Here is a 15,130-nt window from a genome sequence, read left to right on the forward strand (position 1 = left end):
GGGGGAGGGGGGGGGGGGAGTAATAAGGAATAAAAGAATGCTGCATTCGCTGCATGTTTAATTTTAATTTATTTGTACATGAAAATCACAATAGCAAGACCACACTTTAAGAAGTACGGGTTGACCTTCAGCGTGTAAAACCACACAAAACCCCAGTGGTTTAGCAGGTTATGTGCTGGGAAGGAACGTTGGAACTTTGGCATTTTTGAGCTGATGCTGGCACAAATGATGAAGTCTGGAGGAAGTCACTAACTGCACCTAGTCCTTTCCTTCAAAACCTGCTGCTTCCTTACCAGCCTCACAAGGTTTTGGTGAATAGGAATCTTCTGCAAGGACTAAGAATTCTACAGGTTTACTTGAGCCATATTAGGTCACTGACTTCAGTAATGCCCTCACCAATGAAAAAAAAGAGAGGTCCTGCTTACAGTCTAATGATGTAATATAGCACAGCTTTGCTACTAGTGGAGTCTTTGCCAGAGACAATTTCAGTTCCTTTCTTCATAATGATAATGTCTAAGTGCCTTTCTTCTTATTATTGATTATGTCAAAGCCATGGATTCATATCACTTAAACTGCTGAGAAAGATTTTTGAGATTTTGATTTTTGGATTCCTTTCTGAGATACACAGCGCTCACCTCCTGTGACCACTTGCTCAGTAAGCCAGTGTTGGTTTAACTCTTACTACTTAGATCTCCAACTCCATACCAAGAGCTAGCACTTATTTTGCAATACCGGCTTTTGAAACTCAATAGCAGATACCTGTGTGTTTGCCAGAGGTAGTAATATCTCCAAGTTCTCAAATGTTGACAGTCTACACAGTGTAGACCTGGTGCTTATAACACAGACACAGGTGTCTCTAACCTAAACTTAGCTGGAGGTGTCTCTCCTTCCAGGTAGTAAAGCAAAGGCTGTCACAGTGCTATAGGAATATTAACTATCACCGAGTCTTATGGTCACATCAAATCAAAATTAAAATGTAATTTCAGTTTCCTTTTACCTGACTTAAAATTACATGGCTTGTGGACTTCTTTCTTTGCAGTCTCACTGGTGATAGGTATTCCTACTGTGAAAAGGGAAAAACAACATTATCTGATTAATACGCTGCATTCCCTAATGTACGAACTTTCTGAAGAGCAAAAGAACAACTGCGTAATAATCATCTTTGTAGCAGAGGTAAGTTTGCATGGAAAGGTGCACTATGCTGACAGAAAGACAATATGGAGATTTATCTCAGTGTAATAGTGTAGGAGGGGCTGCAAAATACTGTTAGGCCTTTGGGAGGGATTTCTTCAGGGCTGGAGGAGATAGTGAGCAGTGAGTGCCTCAGTGTTCATATGTGGAAAAAAACCTGTAACTCAGATGATCGAAGGGTAAAAAGTCATATTACATTTACAAACACAGTTGTTGCAGTCAGATTTTTCAAATAAAACCATACGAACTCATTATATCTCTGAAAGTGTTCTACTTCAGGCATGACATGTAAATCCTCCACAGAAAAGTTCCATAGAACCTGAAAAAACTAAACTTACTCAGTCTAACAAAAGTTCCAATTATTTATCTGCCGCTTTGATATCACATATCTTGCAAAGTACCTTGACATGCTGGAGCCTTGCCTTCTGCATGTGTATTGGCATTTCTTGTGAAAAAGAAAACTGCTCAGAGACTTGAACGGTTCCATGTTTGGGAGAGTAAACAGTGCTCAAGGTAAAATATTAGGGGTAAATGAGTTTTTTCTCATTCCAAAATGTCTTGATCACATTGGAAAAAAGCTACAGAAGGGAATTAGCTAGTGATAGTCACTTGCAGATAAAAAGACTGCAGTTATTCAGACTTCATATTTATTTTTCATATTTCTTTGTCCTTCCATAAACAACATTAAATTTCATACATGTATTCATTAACAGTTAAAGTTTGCTTTTTTAGTTCAGTCATCACTTAGAGGAGCTTTTGCAACTGTAATACTGGCAAACAGAACATAGCTCACTTTATTAAGTTAGGTCATGGCTTCCACTTTTCCGTTTGGATCACAACGATAAGTAGATAGGCCCAATTTTACTGGCTGTAGTTCCTCTTCAGCATAATTTTCAGGAGCTGATCTTACTTTATAGTTGCTATTTCCCAATGAAGAGCCCTGGCAACGATGAGCTTTGCCTAGCTGCCATTCAGATAAACCTTCTATTACAGGGCTTCAGAGAGTTCTTTGCGTTTTTAAGGGTTAACTTCTGAATAGTACCGTTTCCCACTGTGGACAGTCCGAACGTGGCACTACAAACAGTAGCTTTGGTTGTAGTAATAGTCCATTTCAGCCAATTTAGGATTAAACTGCCATTGTAAGAATCAGTCTTTCTGATTCTTAGATTCTTTCTGATTCTTTCTGATTCTCCCCTTTCTCCTGTCCCCAAAGTCACATTCTTGCAGGTTCCATTTTTCAGCCATGCAGTAAATTAGAGCAGGCTGATCGTGCTGATATGAGAGGCGATAAGAACCTTTAATTATGAGAGGGGGGGGAGGTGTGTTCACTGATCATGAATCCACACCTTCCTTTTTCCCAGAAAGGTTCAGAAGATCAAGTTAAATATTTACATCATGGGTTAAGTCAAAGTAACTTACTGACTGAAAGTGAGTTTCAAAGTTGTTGGTATTTTTTTCTTATCACAGTTCTTTACTTAGGACATTGCATCTTTTTTACTTATTACAAATTTAATATATGGCTGGTAATGATTATTTGTGTATTTAAAAAAAATCTGAACTGCTAAGACTCCTAATAATTGTATTGCTTTTGAAATCCATAAAACTTTGCACTGTTTAATATAGTTAACAGGTGTGTTTTCCACACTAAAACTGTTATTTTTATGAAAGAGCAGCAATGAATAAGTATGTCCTCAAAATTTCTTCCAGAATAAGAGCCATAAGTTAGTTATATTAGGCAGAAACTCTAAGTAAAAATTTTAAGTATCACTAGCTTTAGAAAATTTTGCTTAGGTGACTTTTGTCAACAGCCTCAAGCCTCTTTTGTGATTTTTGGAAACGGCACTTTTTACTGACAGTTATATGACTCTGTTTTTCTAGCATAAGTGAAAGCTGTAGAATGGAATTTTATGCAGAAAATGGCTTGGCCTCCTGCAGAAGCAGTGAGAAAACAAAATGCAGAAACCATAGCTGGAGATAGTTCAGTTCTACTTTCAATTATGTTGAAAGCTCAGTTGGCTTGAAAACCCCATACTTGTCCTTTAGTGGAAATGCTGCTATAACATACTGCTTTTGTTTGGAATGAAAAGAATTAGAGAATAAAAATGTAGGTTTTGCATGTAAATATTCCCTACAAAATTTTGCTTAATACAAAAATGGGTGACTTGAAATGAACTCCCCCTTCTTTTCTTTAGGTGAATGCAGAATATGTTAACAGCGTTGCAGAACGTGTTAAAACCAGGTAAGTCCCATAGAGTATAACACTGATCAGTAAACACATTTTGAGCTTTTATGGAGAGAATTAGAGCATTTCAGCAACAAATTACGATTCTACCATAATGAAATGGAACTGCTAAGAAATGAGGCAAACGTGCACTCTTAATATGTGTATCGTAACACACTGTGAAATTCAAAACAGAAGGATGTATATCGGTTTATTTTCCTTTTCTTATTTCATAAATATGCCTTAACTAATCAGGCAAGGTCTCAGCTTAAGCTTCTGATAAATATTTACTTGAACGTCAGTCTTTTCCCCATGAAATTAATGATGCAATTCAAGGCACCTGAGGCTACATGTGTTAGGTCCCCACTGACTTCACGGCCCTGCAGTGTGTTCTGATGGCTGCCATGTTTTCTAGGTGGTTTTGTTTCCTCATTTGCCTCTTTTTCATGAAGGCAATGGATTTTGGACAGCAATCCGATTCTATTTATGATGTTAAATATGATTATATGATGGGTCACATGAGATGGATATTCTTTGCCGTGCCAAATTAATATAAGAGTTATCAAATGAAGGCTTGAGTCCCACTGCAGTTTTGCATGCTCTTATCATTCTATCCCATAGACATTTACGGCATCATGTGCACGTGTAAAACCTTAGAGCAGCTTGAGAAGAACAACTACTAAATTAAAATGTTTGGGCAAAAAAATACATTCATTGGTAGATTTATTTTGTCTTACAAAACCTGCTTTTTCAGAAACGGTACAGTGTAGCTAACAGTCACAAATCAGGTAAGGCTAAAGGCCCTGAAGTGCAGCTGACTGAAAGAAGCAAGAGGTGAAAACTGCATTGTGCTGCAGTACTGGTGTTGCTGGTTTCTTTGGTGCACAAGCTCATTCATGAATTAGTTACTGTGACAGAACCCCACTTTGGCCAGTATTTGAAGTGGAACAGCCTTTCCCCTCTCTCCTCCTTTAAAATTACTACAAGAGACCTCTCAATCTTCATATAAACTTTCTTTAGAATATTAACAAAAACAGCCAAAAAAAAGTTGAACACCATCCCCAGAGAGGTAGCCCTTTTCCTTCACTTGTGAGGCTTTGCTGCACGTCCCGCTCTACTCGAGGGTTTCCCAGACTGTTTTTAGGGTGCAGGTTTCCCCCAGAAGTCTCCCCAAGCTGAGCCTGCTAGTTGAGTAATAGCAAGAGCTGCCTGCCTCCAGAGGGTTTTGCTCAGCGGCGAGTACTGCGGCTCGGACAAGGTGAAGATCAAGGCAGTGCTCCTCAGTACCGTTGAGCACCACAAGGTACAATACGTACAGCAACTTAAGCACTTAGATAATTTTTATGATTTTGTTACGGTTTTTGAAAATATCACTGCAGAGTAGATACTTTGTCAGTGTTACGTAGTAAGATTGAGACTCGTTTTCATAAGCATGCTTGTACTGTGATGTGCTTAATTTTTAATGTTAACTTTTTTTCATTAATCATAGGAAATGGGGAACTCAGTTCTGAAAACTCCTTATTTCAGTGATCCTATACCTGTTAAAAACTGAAGAATTTTTTTTTTTTTTTTTTACATATTCTGGAGGAAGGGGGAGATTTGACTTCCAGGTTTGGCTCCCAAAGTTGATTACACATTTTTTCAATGACTTTTTAAATGGAAAATTTAATCCTTGGAGCAGAGACTAGACCCAGACTCCCCATACCAAACCCCCACTCCAGGACAGTGTCATTTTGGCTAGAATGGAGAATGAGAGTTAGAGCAAGTACAAGGAAGCTAGGAGCTCTCATGCAAGGGGGAACACTTGTGTGGAGTTCTAGATAGTGGATTTGGTTGTGAATTACTGCTGCAGTTTGGCAACCATCTCAGGATTACAAGTAAGCATCTACTGATGCAGGAGGGGCAGGATTTCTGAGACACACTTCTCTTCAGTGTTTTCTGTGACTTTGATGAGTTACAGTCCTGCCTGTTCTGATGGTTGTCAAAGACCCCTTCTTGGTTCCTAATTTACAATCTACGTGACTTAGTTTCTTTGCTAGAGTTGTGAATTCCACTTATGGAGGAGCAGACCTAACTCTGGGGAGCTGCTGTCTGTGGTTGCCCTCAAAAGTCTTTTTGAGGAATGGAGTCTCACTAAGCTTCTCTTCACAGCTTCCCCAGAGAAATCCAGTCTGGCGTCCTAGAGGTTATTTCTCCTCCTGCTTCTTATTATCCAGATCTTTCCAACCTGAAGAAAACATTTGGGGATTCGGAGGACAGAGTAAGGTAAGATAGCTGTATAAAACCAAAGAACTTTTGCTAAGAGTACAAAATGGAAAATTCTGCAAAAGTCAACATTCTTTGAGCTGATGATGTTTTTGTATTTCAGAGCTAATGGACCTCAAGTATACTTTTTTAAAAAATTATTACACGAGGAGATCTTGAGAAAAGCTATGCTGCACGTCAGCTTCAGGGTGAGAGCCAAGGCTTCTTTGAGTCTTGACTCTAGGCATCCCACATGTTTTAAACCAGATGGATAATGCCAAGAGGTGATAGGCTAGATGATCTGGTCATAAAGGAAAAAATAGGAAAATGTTTTATGTGAGAGATAAGGGAGAGGCTCTGTGAACACATGAAGGAAACCCCACGTGGCCCCTTAGCTAACTAGTAACAACTACTGTGGGTTTAATTAATGACCTAACTTTTGGGGATCATGGACTTTTTATACTCCTGCTAATAATATATCCTAACTGGTGATTTCATTCGCTCATGTGCCCCAAATTCACTGATACAGAAATTATAACCTAACAAAATAAATTTATTGGAGGAAACTAATTTTCTTTCATCAGCAATAACTAATTTATCAGAAGCTACCCCAGCAATGCAGCAAGAGAGCTGCAGTACTGCGAGTTTAGGTTGAAGGAAATCAGCAAGTGTATGTATGCATGTATACTGGGTTTATAGATAAGCCTTTTATCTTTCAGAGCATAAACATGTTTACACACTTATACTTAAGTTTCATATATGATTAGATTTGAATCAGATACTTCTATGCTAATTAAATACTGATAAATTACTCTAGTCTTTTAGCATTGATTATCAAACATCAGCTTCATCCTCTGGCACTTTGTAGAAAAAAAACTGTGTTTACATTTAAACCTGAAAATGAAGTTTATCAACCTGTTTTCCATGCTGTTCACCAGTAAAAGCACTTAATTTTAGTACTTTAAATAATCATTGTGTGTCGATCTCTACTGTTCATAATATAATGAGTAGAATCTTTAAGTCATTTGACATTAATATACTTGTTAGACATTTTGTTTCAGGCTGTACTGATACAGATCAAATTTTTTTGCTTAGTTCATGTTAACTTTTATAGGAAAGTCAAATTATTTACAAATGTTTACACTGCTTATAGAGGAATTTTTATTCACTTAACAAGGAGTTAGAATACTCAACCTTGCAATTTTACTGTAGAGAAAAAACTGCAGAGCATTAGAAATGCTTTTATTATAGAAATAACTCTTGCAACCCCCCCAAAAAGCTTATCAGAATTTGCTGCTTATGTTTAGGTGGAGAACTAAACAGAATTTGGATTATAGCTTTTTAATGCTATATGCCCAACCTAAGGGAACATTTTATTTACAGGTATGTTCACATTATCATTAAGTAGCTGCAATACATCTGTACTGATTATTAGCTTTGGCAATTTTAATTTGTTTCAAAGGCCTCAATAAAATCAGCAATCTATTGTCATTTTCTGTGTATTTTGCCTGTGCTCTTTACAAGCATCCACGTATTTCTGTGTTTATATACATCTTGCAGCCAGGTACTATTTGATTAAATCCATCTGTACCTTCCTGTCATTTGTGAGGTTGAATAACAAGGTAACTGAAGCATGAAACCCTTATTTGATTAGGTTAAGAAAGTCAGAGTTTAATGTTTTTTTCACTTGGTGCAGCAAGACAGAATAGTGGTGGTAGGTCCAGGTTATAGCTGAGATCACAATGAACCAAAAAACCCGGACAGATAGGGAAACATACCAGTATAGTGACACTGGAGACAAGGTTAAACTGAAAGTTGGTACAGATCCTAAATTCTCCAGAAGATTTAGAGTGTTAGACTTTAAGAAGATCCCCATGCATTCAGGCTTAGTTTAGCCATCATTATAGATTTGTCCTAATTTGCACACCATAAAGACGATGATCACCACCAGAGATTCAAAAATTTATCATGACTGTTCAATAATGGAACAGATCCATAAAATTTCATGTAGCTTGTGAATGTCAACAGTTTTAAAAAAAGCTCAGAACAGCATTTTGCTTAGTTCTTAGTTTTCCTGGGTCTTCTCCTGCTCGAACAGGCCTCAGTCTCTGTATCATGTAAGTACATCACAAGATTCCCAGAAGCAGAAGAGAAGACCGCAAGAGCAGGCATCTCGTACAATCTTTGTCAGCATTTAACACAAACGCATTTGAGCTGGGCTACTCAAGAGTCTATGCTCCGTTCTCAAATTTGGCATAGGCACTCAGAAGACAGGTGGACAAAGAAAAATGTTGTCTATTGAGCAGTTAAAGTTTACTGGAAAATGAAGTATTTTCCCCTGACTTTTGTATCTTTTTAAGAACACTACCCAAGTTTACTAAGTGCACTAGAGCATTAAGGCCTGGGAAACGTGGTGAAGGGAATAGTTAAGCATGCTGCCAGACACTTAATGTCCCTTTCCATTATAAAGTTCTCCAAGCATTCATGTTTGCATGGAAATCACTTACTTATGTATTTGTATTTTTAAAGAAATTTGAGAATATGTGTTTTCTCATCAGGAACATTATATAAGGACTGAACTGTGTTATTCGGAGCAAAGCCTGGATTGTGATGGTCTGTTGGTAGTTATGGCTGCATTCACAATTTTCTTAGAAATAAACTATGCTTTCCTCATACCGTTACCTAGTATATCCACTTCTTCATTTGTGTGTCCAGTCTGCAGCTGCTTCTGTAGCACAGATGCCGGTCTGCCCAGAAAGTACTCTGTAGAGTACAGGTGAAAAGAAGGAACACATGCTGCCATAAAGTTAGTTATGATCTCCCTCCATTTGGAAGCCTTGTATTAATGGAAAGCAAATAGCTTAAAAATCCCTTTCCTCAGCCTGGTACAAAGATTTACTTCAGTAATCTTAGGGAAAACTTGAACTAGCTTAGATTTTATTTACTGTTTTGTCAGGAATAGTATCATTTGGGTGACTGATATTAACTTCTGAATTTTGAAAGAAGATAAGCCTATGTAATTACTCTTAACGTCTACATGATATCATGAGCCAGGCAAGATCTTAGCTGAATAAACACATAAACACTCATTCTAGGACACTGCTGAATCAGGATTTAAGCAAGTAGCTTTGTGAAGTCCATTGAAGCTAACGGGGTTACACTGTGGATGAACCTTACCTACTGATCAAACATAATCTTTGAAAAAGACAATAAATCCCATCAGTCATCTCATCGCATCTCATCTCTTCTACTTGAAGCATCCCTTCTACTTTGCCTGTCTTCCCCCCTCCCAACCAGCTACTGCTCCTTTTGGGCTTTTTTGTGAAGTTTTCTTCATCAATAAAAAACTAAGAGAACTTTGAAATACTTGTTTCCACTTTCACTATACTTCCTGGAGTCCACCAGAGCCCCTTGAGGCACTTGTAATAATGTCAGAGGCAAGATAATGGGATCCTAACACAGCCATAAAAGCAGGCATTCAAATCCCAACCTAGTAGTGAGGAGAACCATTTGTTCTTTGTGTCCGTATAGACTTAGTTCCTTCTGAAGTGATTAAACATTGCAAATCTGAAAGCATCTTTGAGAAGCTCAGATACAGCATTTTTTGGGAAGTGTTTTCTATTAGCACTCAGGTGAACCAAAATAAAATATTAAATAAATCTTTTAGTATCTTCAGTTAAAATCTGTTAGAAACTTCAAACTTAGTTACCTGAACTACTGCTATGCTTTTTTCACCTCATGAGTTTTTTCCTCGTGGAGGCTGGGAGAGCTTTGTGTATTTATATATAACATATGTATATACTGGTAATATATATTGCTGGCAGCACTTACCCGTACACCATTATAATAATTTCTCCAGTGTGTTTCTCTAATGGTTTTAAGGCCTGAGCAATAGCTCAGTTAAGTCATTAGGAGTCTTTGTATTGATTCCCCCCCCCCCCCCTCCCCCCCCTAGACTCTAGGTCAAGCCTGTTATTTGGTAGAGTTCCTAAAAGGAATAACTTTCATGAAAGTGCATTTTTAGCTTAAATTTTCATTGGAGGTTTGTTTTCTGTGGAAAATGAGAGAATAAGATTTTTCAGCTTAACAGTCTTCACATATTCATTGAACGGTGATTCAAAATATAAAAATACCCTAATATAATTTAGAAAGGAAGATACTTTCCTGTCTGAATGCCTAAACTTCCATTGCGTGCTACCCCTTTTTTATCGCTTCTTCATTTTTACTTCTCTTAGACAGATAACCCACGTAAGAAAAACGAATGGAAACCCATTTATTGTCTATCATTTAGGAAATTTCCATAGCCTTGCTATTGGGCACGTTTCTTTTTTCATCCCAAAGTACTGATGAGTGAAGGGAAATTAGCTGCGATGATGTGTTCTGCTGGCTTTCTCATGGCAATGGGGCAAATGGACTAGACAGTTCGTATCTTAAACTTCCTGATCCAGCTGTGTACAACCACTGCATAATCTCCTTTGGTGGATAACAGCATATGAAAAACAAACAGCTGTAAGCTGAAGCCAGAAAAATTCAAATTAGAATTTGGGTACCACGTACTAAACGTTCAGGATAATTACACATAGTATAACTTACTGTAAAAGAACTGATACTGAAATCTCTAAGCAATGGCAGATTGTCTTCAAGAAGATGTGCTTTAGTTGAACACAAATTATGGGGCTTAGTACAGGGTTAAGTAAACAACTTTTAATGGCCTGCGCTACATAGGATATCAAACCACATTCTCCAATATGCACTTTTAACTGCCAGCTTCAGAAAAGGCTGTTTCAGACTTCTCGCTATGCAAAACTACTTTCAGTTCATAACCACATTTACACCCACTTTGTATCACAGCCTCTATATTTTTCATCTTTACTACTTTTGTACACTTTCTTCTAGTATTTCTCAATATGGTGGTCTCACTAGGTTTTTGAGATATTCCTCTCTCTGCCTTTTGTCCTGTTTTGGGTGCCCCTCACTTTCTCTTTAAGGATTCTCTGAAACTCTCTTTGATAAGGATTCTCTGAAACTCTCTTTGATTCCTTGCTCTTCTCCCTTTAGATCTAGCTACTGGATAATCCTCTTAGCTCAAATTATTTTATGCAAGTTTTCTTGTAAGTTGATGTTTGGGGGGGTTTTTTGTTCTCTTCTGCATAACTGTCACCTCGACTCAATTCCCAGATCTCAGAATCTGTTAATAAGCATTCATCTTGATCAGTTCATCTCCATCTATCTACTTTTTGTTATCTTACCATCAGCAAAAGCTGACAGGGTCAAAACAGATCTCTTAATCTTGTCTTTCAGACTTCATTCTACTTCCTCCTGGGTTCACTGTTGACAACACATTTCTCCCCCGCCAGCCCTACACTTGTAGTAATGGCCAAAATAAGCTAAAAGCTGTGGACCTGCTCTCTCATGCTCTTGCTGCTGACTCTGCACAGAGTCAGTTGAGGATGCAAAACCAGCAGGAAACCGTGCATTTTTTTTCTCATAGTGTTCATTTTCTACCTATTTAGCTTTCTGAATCAGATTCCAGTCCCACCAGACAAGCACCAGGGCCAATGAAGTACAGCAGTTAGATCAAATTAACTGTATAATTACACTGCACCCCAACAACATTTTCCTGAAGGCTTAGCCTTCTCTTCCTGTGTTTTTCACACCCATAGTGAATTCAAACCCTGAATTACTTGCACCTTAATTATTTCTGGAGTTCATTTATTTCCTTTGTGTCCTTTCCATTACCTCTAAACTCCTTGTTTGGACTTGTCCTCAGCTTTAGTAACTGGAACAGCTTCTGGCTTTTCAGATCCCCGATTCTTCTCTGAAAGCCCTGCAAGAATGCAGCCAAGGCCTCTCCCATTTCCTTGATGGATGTCAGGCTCCTTTTCCGAGTATCCTTTAGCTGGCTCTACTGCTGTATTCAGTGTCAGCCTTTACAACACCTCGAAAGCTCTATGTATTCCTGTCTTTCAGTGTGCTTCACAGCATGTTCCTTCTTTCATGACTAGTATTCCCTGAAACAACTTGCTGTCTACTAGCATCTCAGTAATCATCCACAGTTCCTCTCAGTCACCTTTTAGGTAGGACAAAGTCTGCCCAAGCTACTCTACAGAGCTTTTAACCATCTGCTTGATGCCTCTCTTTTCAAACAATTTGTTCCTGCTGTTTATCAATGCTTATACAACTTCAGTACAAACTGTCTCTACTGTCTTCTTCTTTAACCTCTATCTTCTTGCTTAATGTTTTCTTTTAAGTGAGATCTCTTTAAGGTAGCGAGTCCTCCTTTCTCAAAAAAGTGAGAAGTGCTCATGGTGTTATAGTCACTCCTGTAAAATATTTAATGAATGATACTGAAACAGGGATATATGTAGAAGCTGAATAGCAATCCACTGTAGTTTGGCACAACTTCAGTACCCACTGTACAGCAGTCAAACACAATGCAGTTATCACTTACATGTGGCAACATCACCACCACTTGCCTTCTGTTTTTTGTTGCTTTTTTTTTTCCCAGCTGGAAGACGATATTATAGCCAAACCTGATTATATTCAAAGTATACAAAATTTTGCTGCTAAACAGTCCCAAGACTGGATGATTCTCGAGTTCTCCCACCTTGGATTTATTGGTAAGTATTAAGACCTCAGCAGGGTCAACTGGATTTGGAGCTGTGTAGGTCAAGTAGGTCTTACTCGGAGTTACATTTCAAAACATGGAAGCACTCACATAGCAAAACTTCCTTAGTTCTTCAGGATAGCTCCCACTGAAAGTCTTGTACTTTCTGTGCTCTCTCAAACTGTCTTTTTAATGCAGAGTCTCCTCAGCATAGGATCTAATAGTTGGGTTCCCATAAGAAGCAAACTGTTCCACCTCGGGGCACTATGTGCCCCTGTAGCATGTAGTCTTCTTTTCAAGAATGGAATTTGAACCATCTATAAAAATGTGCTTCCTTTCCTTTGTGGAGCAGAACATGCATCCCGTATCATAGGGAAGGGTTTTTATTATTTTTAGTAGTAAGTTTCTTTTTATATTTTTTCTTCAGTTCTAATACAATTTACTTGTGATAACACCTCTTAAGTGTTAGGTCAAACAAAGAAATCTAACAAAATCTGCTAATACAAATAGCAAGAGAACTAAATGAACAGTGATAGTATTTTAAAAGCAGCATTTTTCATATCTAGGTCTTAATATAAAGACATTCAGTATAGTATTGCTAGTGAAATTGCATGTCTAGCATTTTGAGGAGTTACTCAGACTTTGTTTCATCTGACACACTGATACAGGTGACTGGCAGATTTGTGTTTGGAACTAGGATATAACTGCATGCTTTATTAGTCAGCTGGTTGACTATGTGAGAATATCTCCAGGCATGGAATGGAAATCTTTTCAAAATCCCAACAAGCTGGAGGATAAGCAGATCTCCAAAGCTGGAGGCTGTGTGAAATTTCCACTAAGTATCAGAATTACATCCATGTGTTTAAGGCTGGAGTAAACATAAAGCTGGTGATTTTTGCACAGCAATAAAAATATCTGAATATGCAACTTCTTGTCTTGCTTTCAGGAAAATTGTTTAAATCAGAAGACCTGCCACTCATCGTGGAATTTTTTCTCATGTTTTATAAAGATAAGCCCATAGACTGGCTTATAGACCACCTGCTCTGGGTTAAAGTGTGCAATCCAGAAAAGGATGCAGTAAGTATGTCTATGAATTTATGAACATAAGTAATATTCAAACAGTCTCAGTGACAAAATAATTTATTTGTAAAAAGCAGAAGAGAAATCTCTCAAACCTGACTTACTTTGGAATTTGTGGGGAAAGATCTGCTGCAGATCTGCACAGGGTGGCACAGTGTTTGAGCCCATTAGGGCATATGGAGTGGCCTGACTCACAGAAATTCAGATTTCCACACCAGAGCTGTTTTCCCTCCATCAGCTCAGAACATGGGCAGCACAAGCCCACATCTGCGTGCAGCTGGTCACGCAGGCAACCCTGCAGCACCAAGAAAATTTTGAATATGTAAACCTAAGTGGACTACCACTTCTCGTAACCTTCTGCTGACCTTCTAATATGAAAGTCAGTAAACCATAGAATTTTACAACCACAGTTGTTCTGAATTTTGCATACCAATTCCTTTCTTTTAGGAAGCAAAACTTAAGTGTTTTGCTTTAAATATTTTACTACCTGGGAAAAAAATTGACTGGTTGCCTGGAAAAAAAAATGCAGGGTGTCCTGGTTTCGGCTGGGATAGAGTTAATTTTCATGTAATAAACATGTAGATTGAACGAACTAAATGATACTTTTCACTGAAAATGGAAAAAACAGTTGTGTTGAATTGCAAAAGGTGCCATTTCTAGCACTACAGGTGAGCTCAATGATAAGTATTTCTTTATGTCCTTTTGCATTCTTTCTCTCACCAGTCTTTGACGCTGGTAACTGCTCACACTTTTCTTGTATAACAGACTGTGCCACGGAGGACTGACCAGAATTTCTGCTCCTTCTTGATTTTAAGGTTCAAGAGCTTTGTTTGATTAGCATAGCCAGTCCCCACTCCAGGTGTTCGCACATGTTAGTTTTGTGTTGATAAAGAAGGAAGAAGAGACAGATAGGAGTTGTGCGGAGCAGGAGATTGAGGGGAGCAGAACAAACAAGCTTCAAGTTTTACTGTGTAGCAGAGGTGACTCCTGGGGATAGTGGCAGATCCCTGGTTTTACACTTAGTAATGCCACTGAAGAGTCTTGATTCCCACTTCATACAGATAGGAGTAAGCTTTGAAGTCCTACCGCATGGATTAGGCCAGCTCATAGGAGTTAGAGTGAGCCTCAAGTACCTCTAATTTAGGTTCTTGCCTGCCTGTGATAACAGAATTAAAAAAAGATACTGTTATGTTAACATCACCCATTCCAGATCTAACATGTGTCAACTTTCATCCAATAGATGAAACATTTTACTTTTATTTTTTAAATGACTGTTCTAGGTTCTAAGACCTGATTCATACCTAAAACAAAGTTGTGTTCCTGAAAGGCAGGCAGGCAGGCAGCTCATGCGAGTCTGCTCTGGCCATGCCAAAGCCCGGTCGTATCAGGAAGTTTCTAGTGAGTTTCACTTCTGCAATTGCAATTTCAATTGCTGTGAGCAGCAAAAACCTATTAAGACAAGTCAGGCGCGCGCTGTCCTTGGGTGGGAATGACCAGTGGCATGACCTACTGGGACTATTCATGGGAATGCAGAAAACGGAGGCTGGAAGAAGGACAGAGATCCCAGCTGCTGCTCCTCCTCTGACAGACTAAAGCAGTGCACTTTCCTACAGGCGCCAGAGAAGGCAAGCTGACAGAAATCCTCACGCTTTCCCCTTTCCAAGCAACTAAGAGTGTCACTAAGTGATCACACACTATGCCTCCCGGGAGGGTCAACAGGGCACCCGTTCGTGGCTTTTATGTGCCATCCTGTGGTGATGGGTGTTTGGCACATGTTTAATACTCAG

The 15,130-nt window shown here is 38.6% G+C and overlaps 1 protein-coding gene across 4 annotated transcripts in view; it reads left to right on the forward strand.

Annotated features, from left to right (window-relative positions):
• The window catches only part of MGAT4D (MGAT4 family member D), a 48,106-nt gene that overhangs the window by 24,378 nt on the left and 8,598 nt on the right, over window positions 1-15,130 (forward strand). For all 4 annotated transcript variants that reach the window (XM_072863020.1, XM_072863021.1, XM_072863019.1 and 1 more), the window contains 6 exons: window positions 1,040-1,173; window positions 3,384-3,430; window positions 5,564-5,677; window positions 6,964-7,039; window positions 12,165-12,276; window positions 13,210-13,340. In XM_072863020.1, the coding sequence (XP_072719121.1) occupies window positions 1,040-1,173; window positions 3,384-3,430; window positions 5,564-5,677; window positions 6,964-7,039; window positions 12,165-12,276; window positions 13,210-13,340 (614 nt within the window). The remainder of the gene's footprint in view (window positions 1-1,039; window positions 1,174-3,383; window positions 3,431-5,563; window positions 5,678-6,963; window positions 7,040-12,164; window positions 12,277-13,209; window positions 13,341-15,130) is intronic.

This window comes from Ciconia boyciana, chromosome 5 (assembly GCF_034638445.1).
Source record: "Ciconia boyciana chromosome 5, ASM3463844v1, whole genome shotgun sequence".
In the NCBI taxonomy this organism is placed as follows: domain Eukaryota; kingdom Metazoa; phylum Chordata; class Aves; order Ciconiiformes; family Ciconiidae; genus Ciconia; species Ciconia boyciana.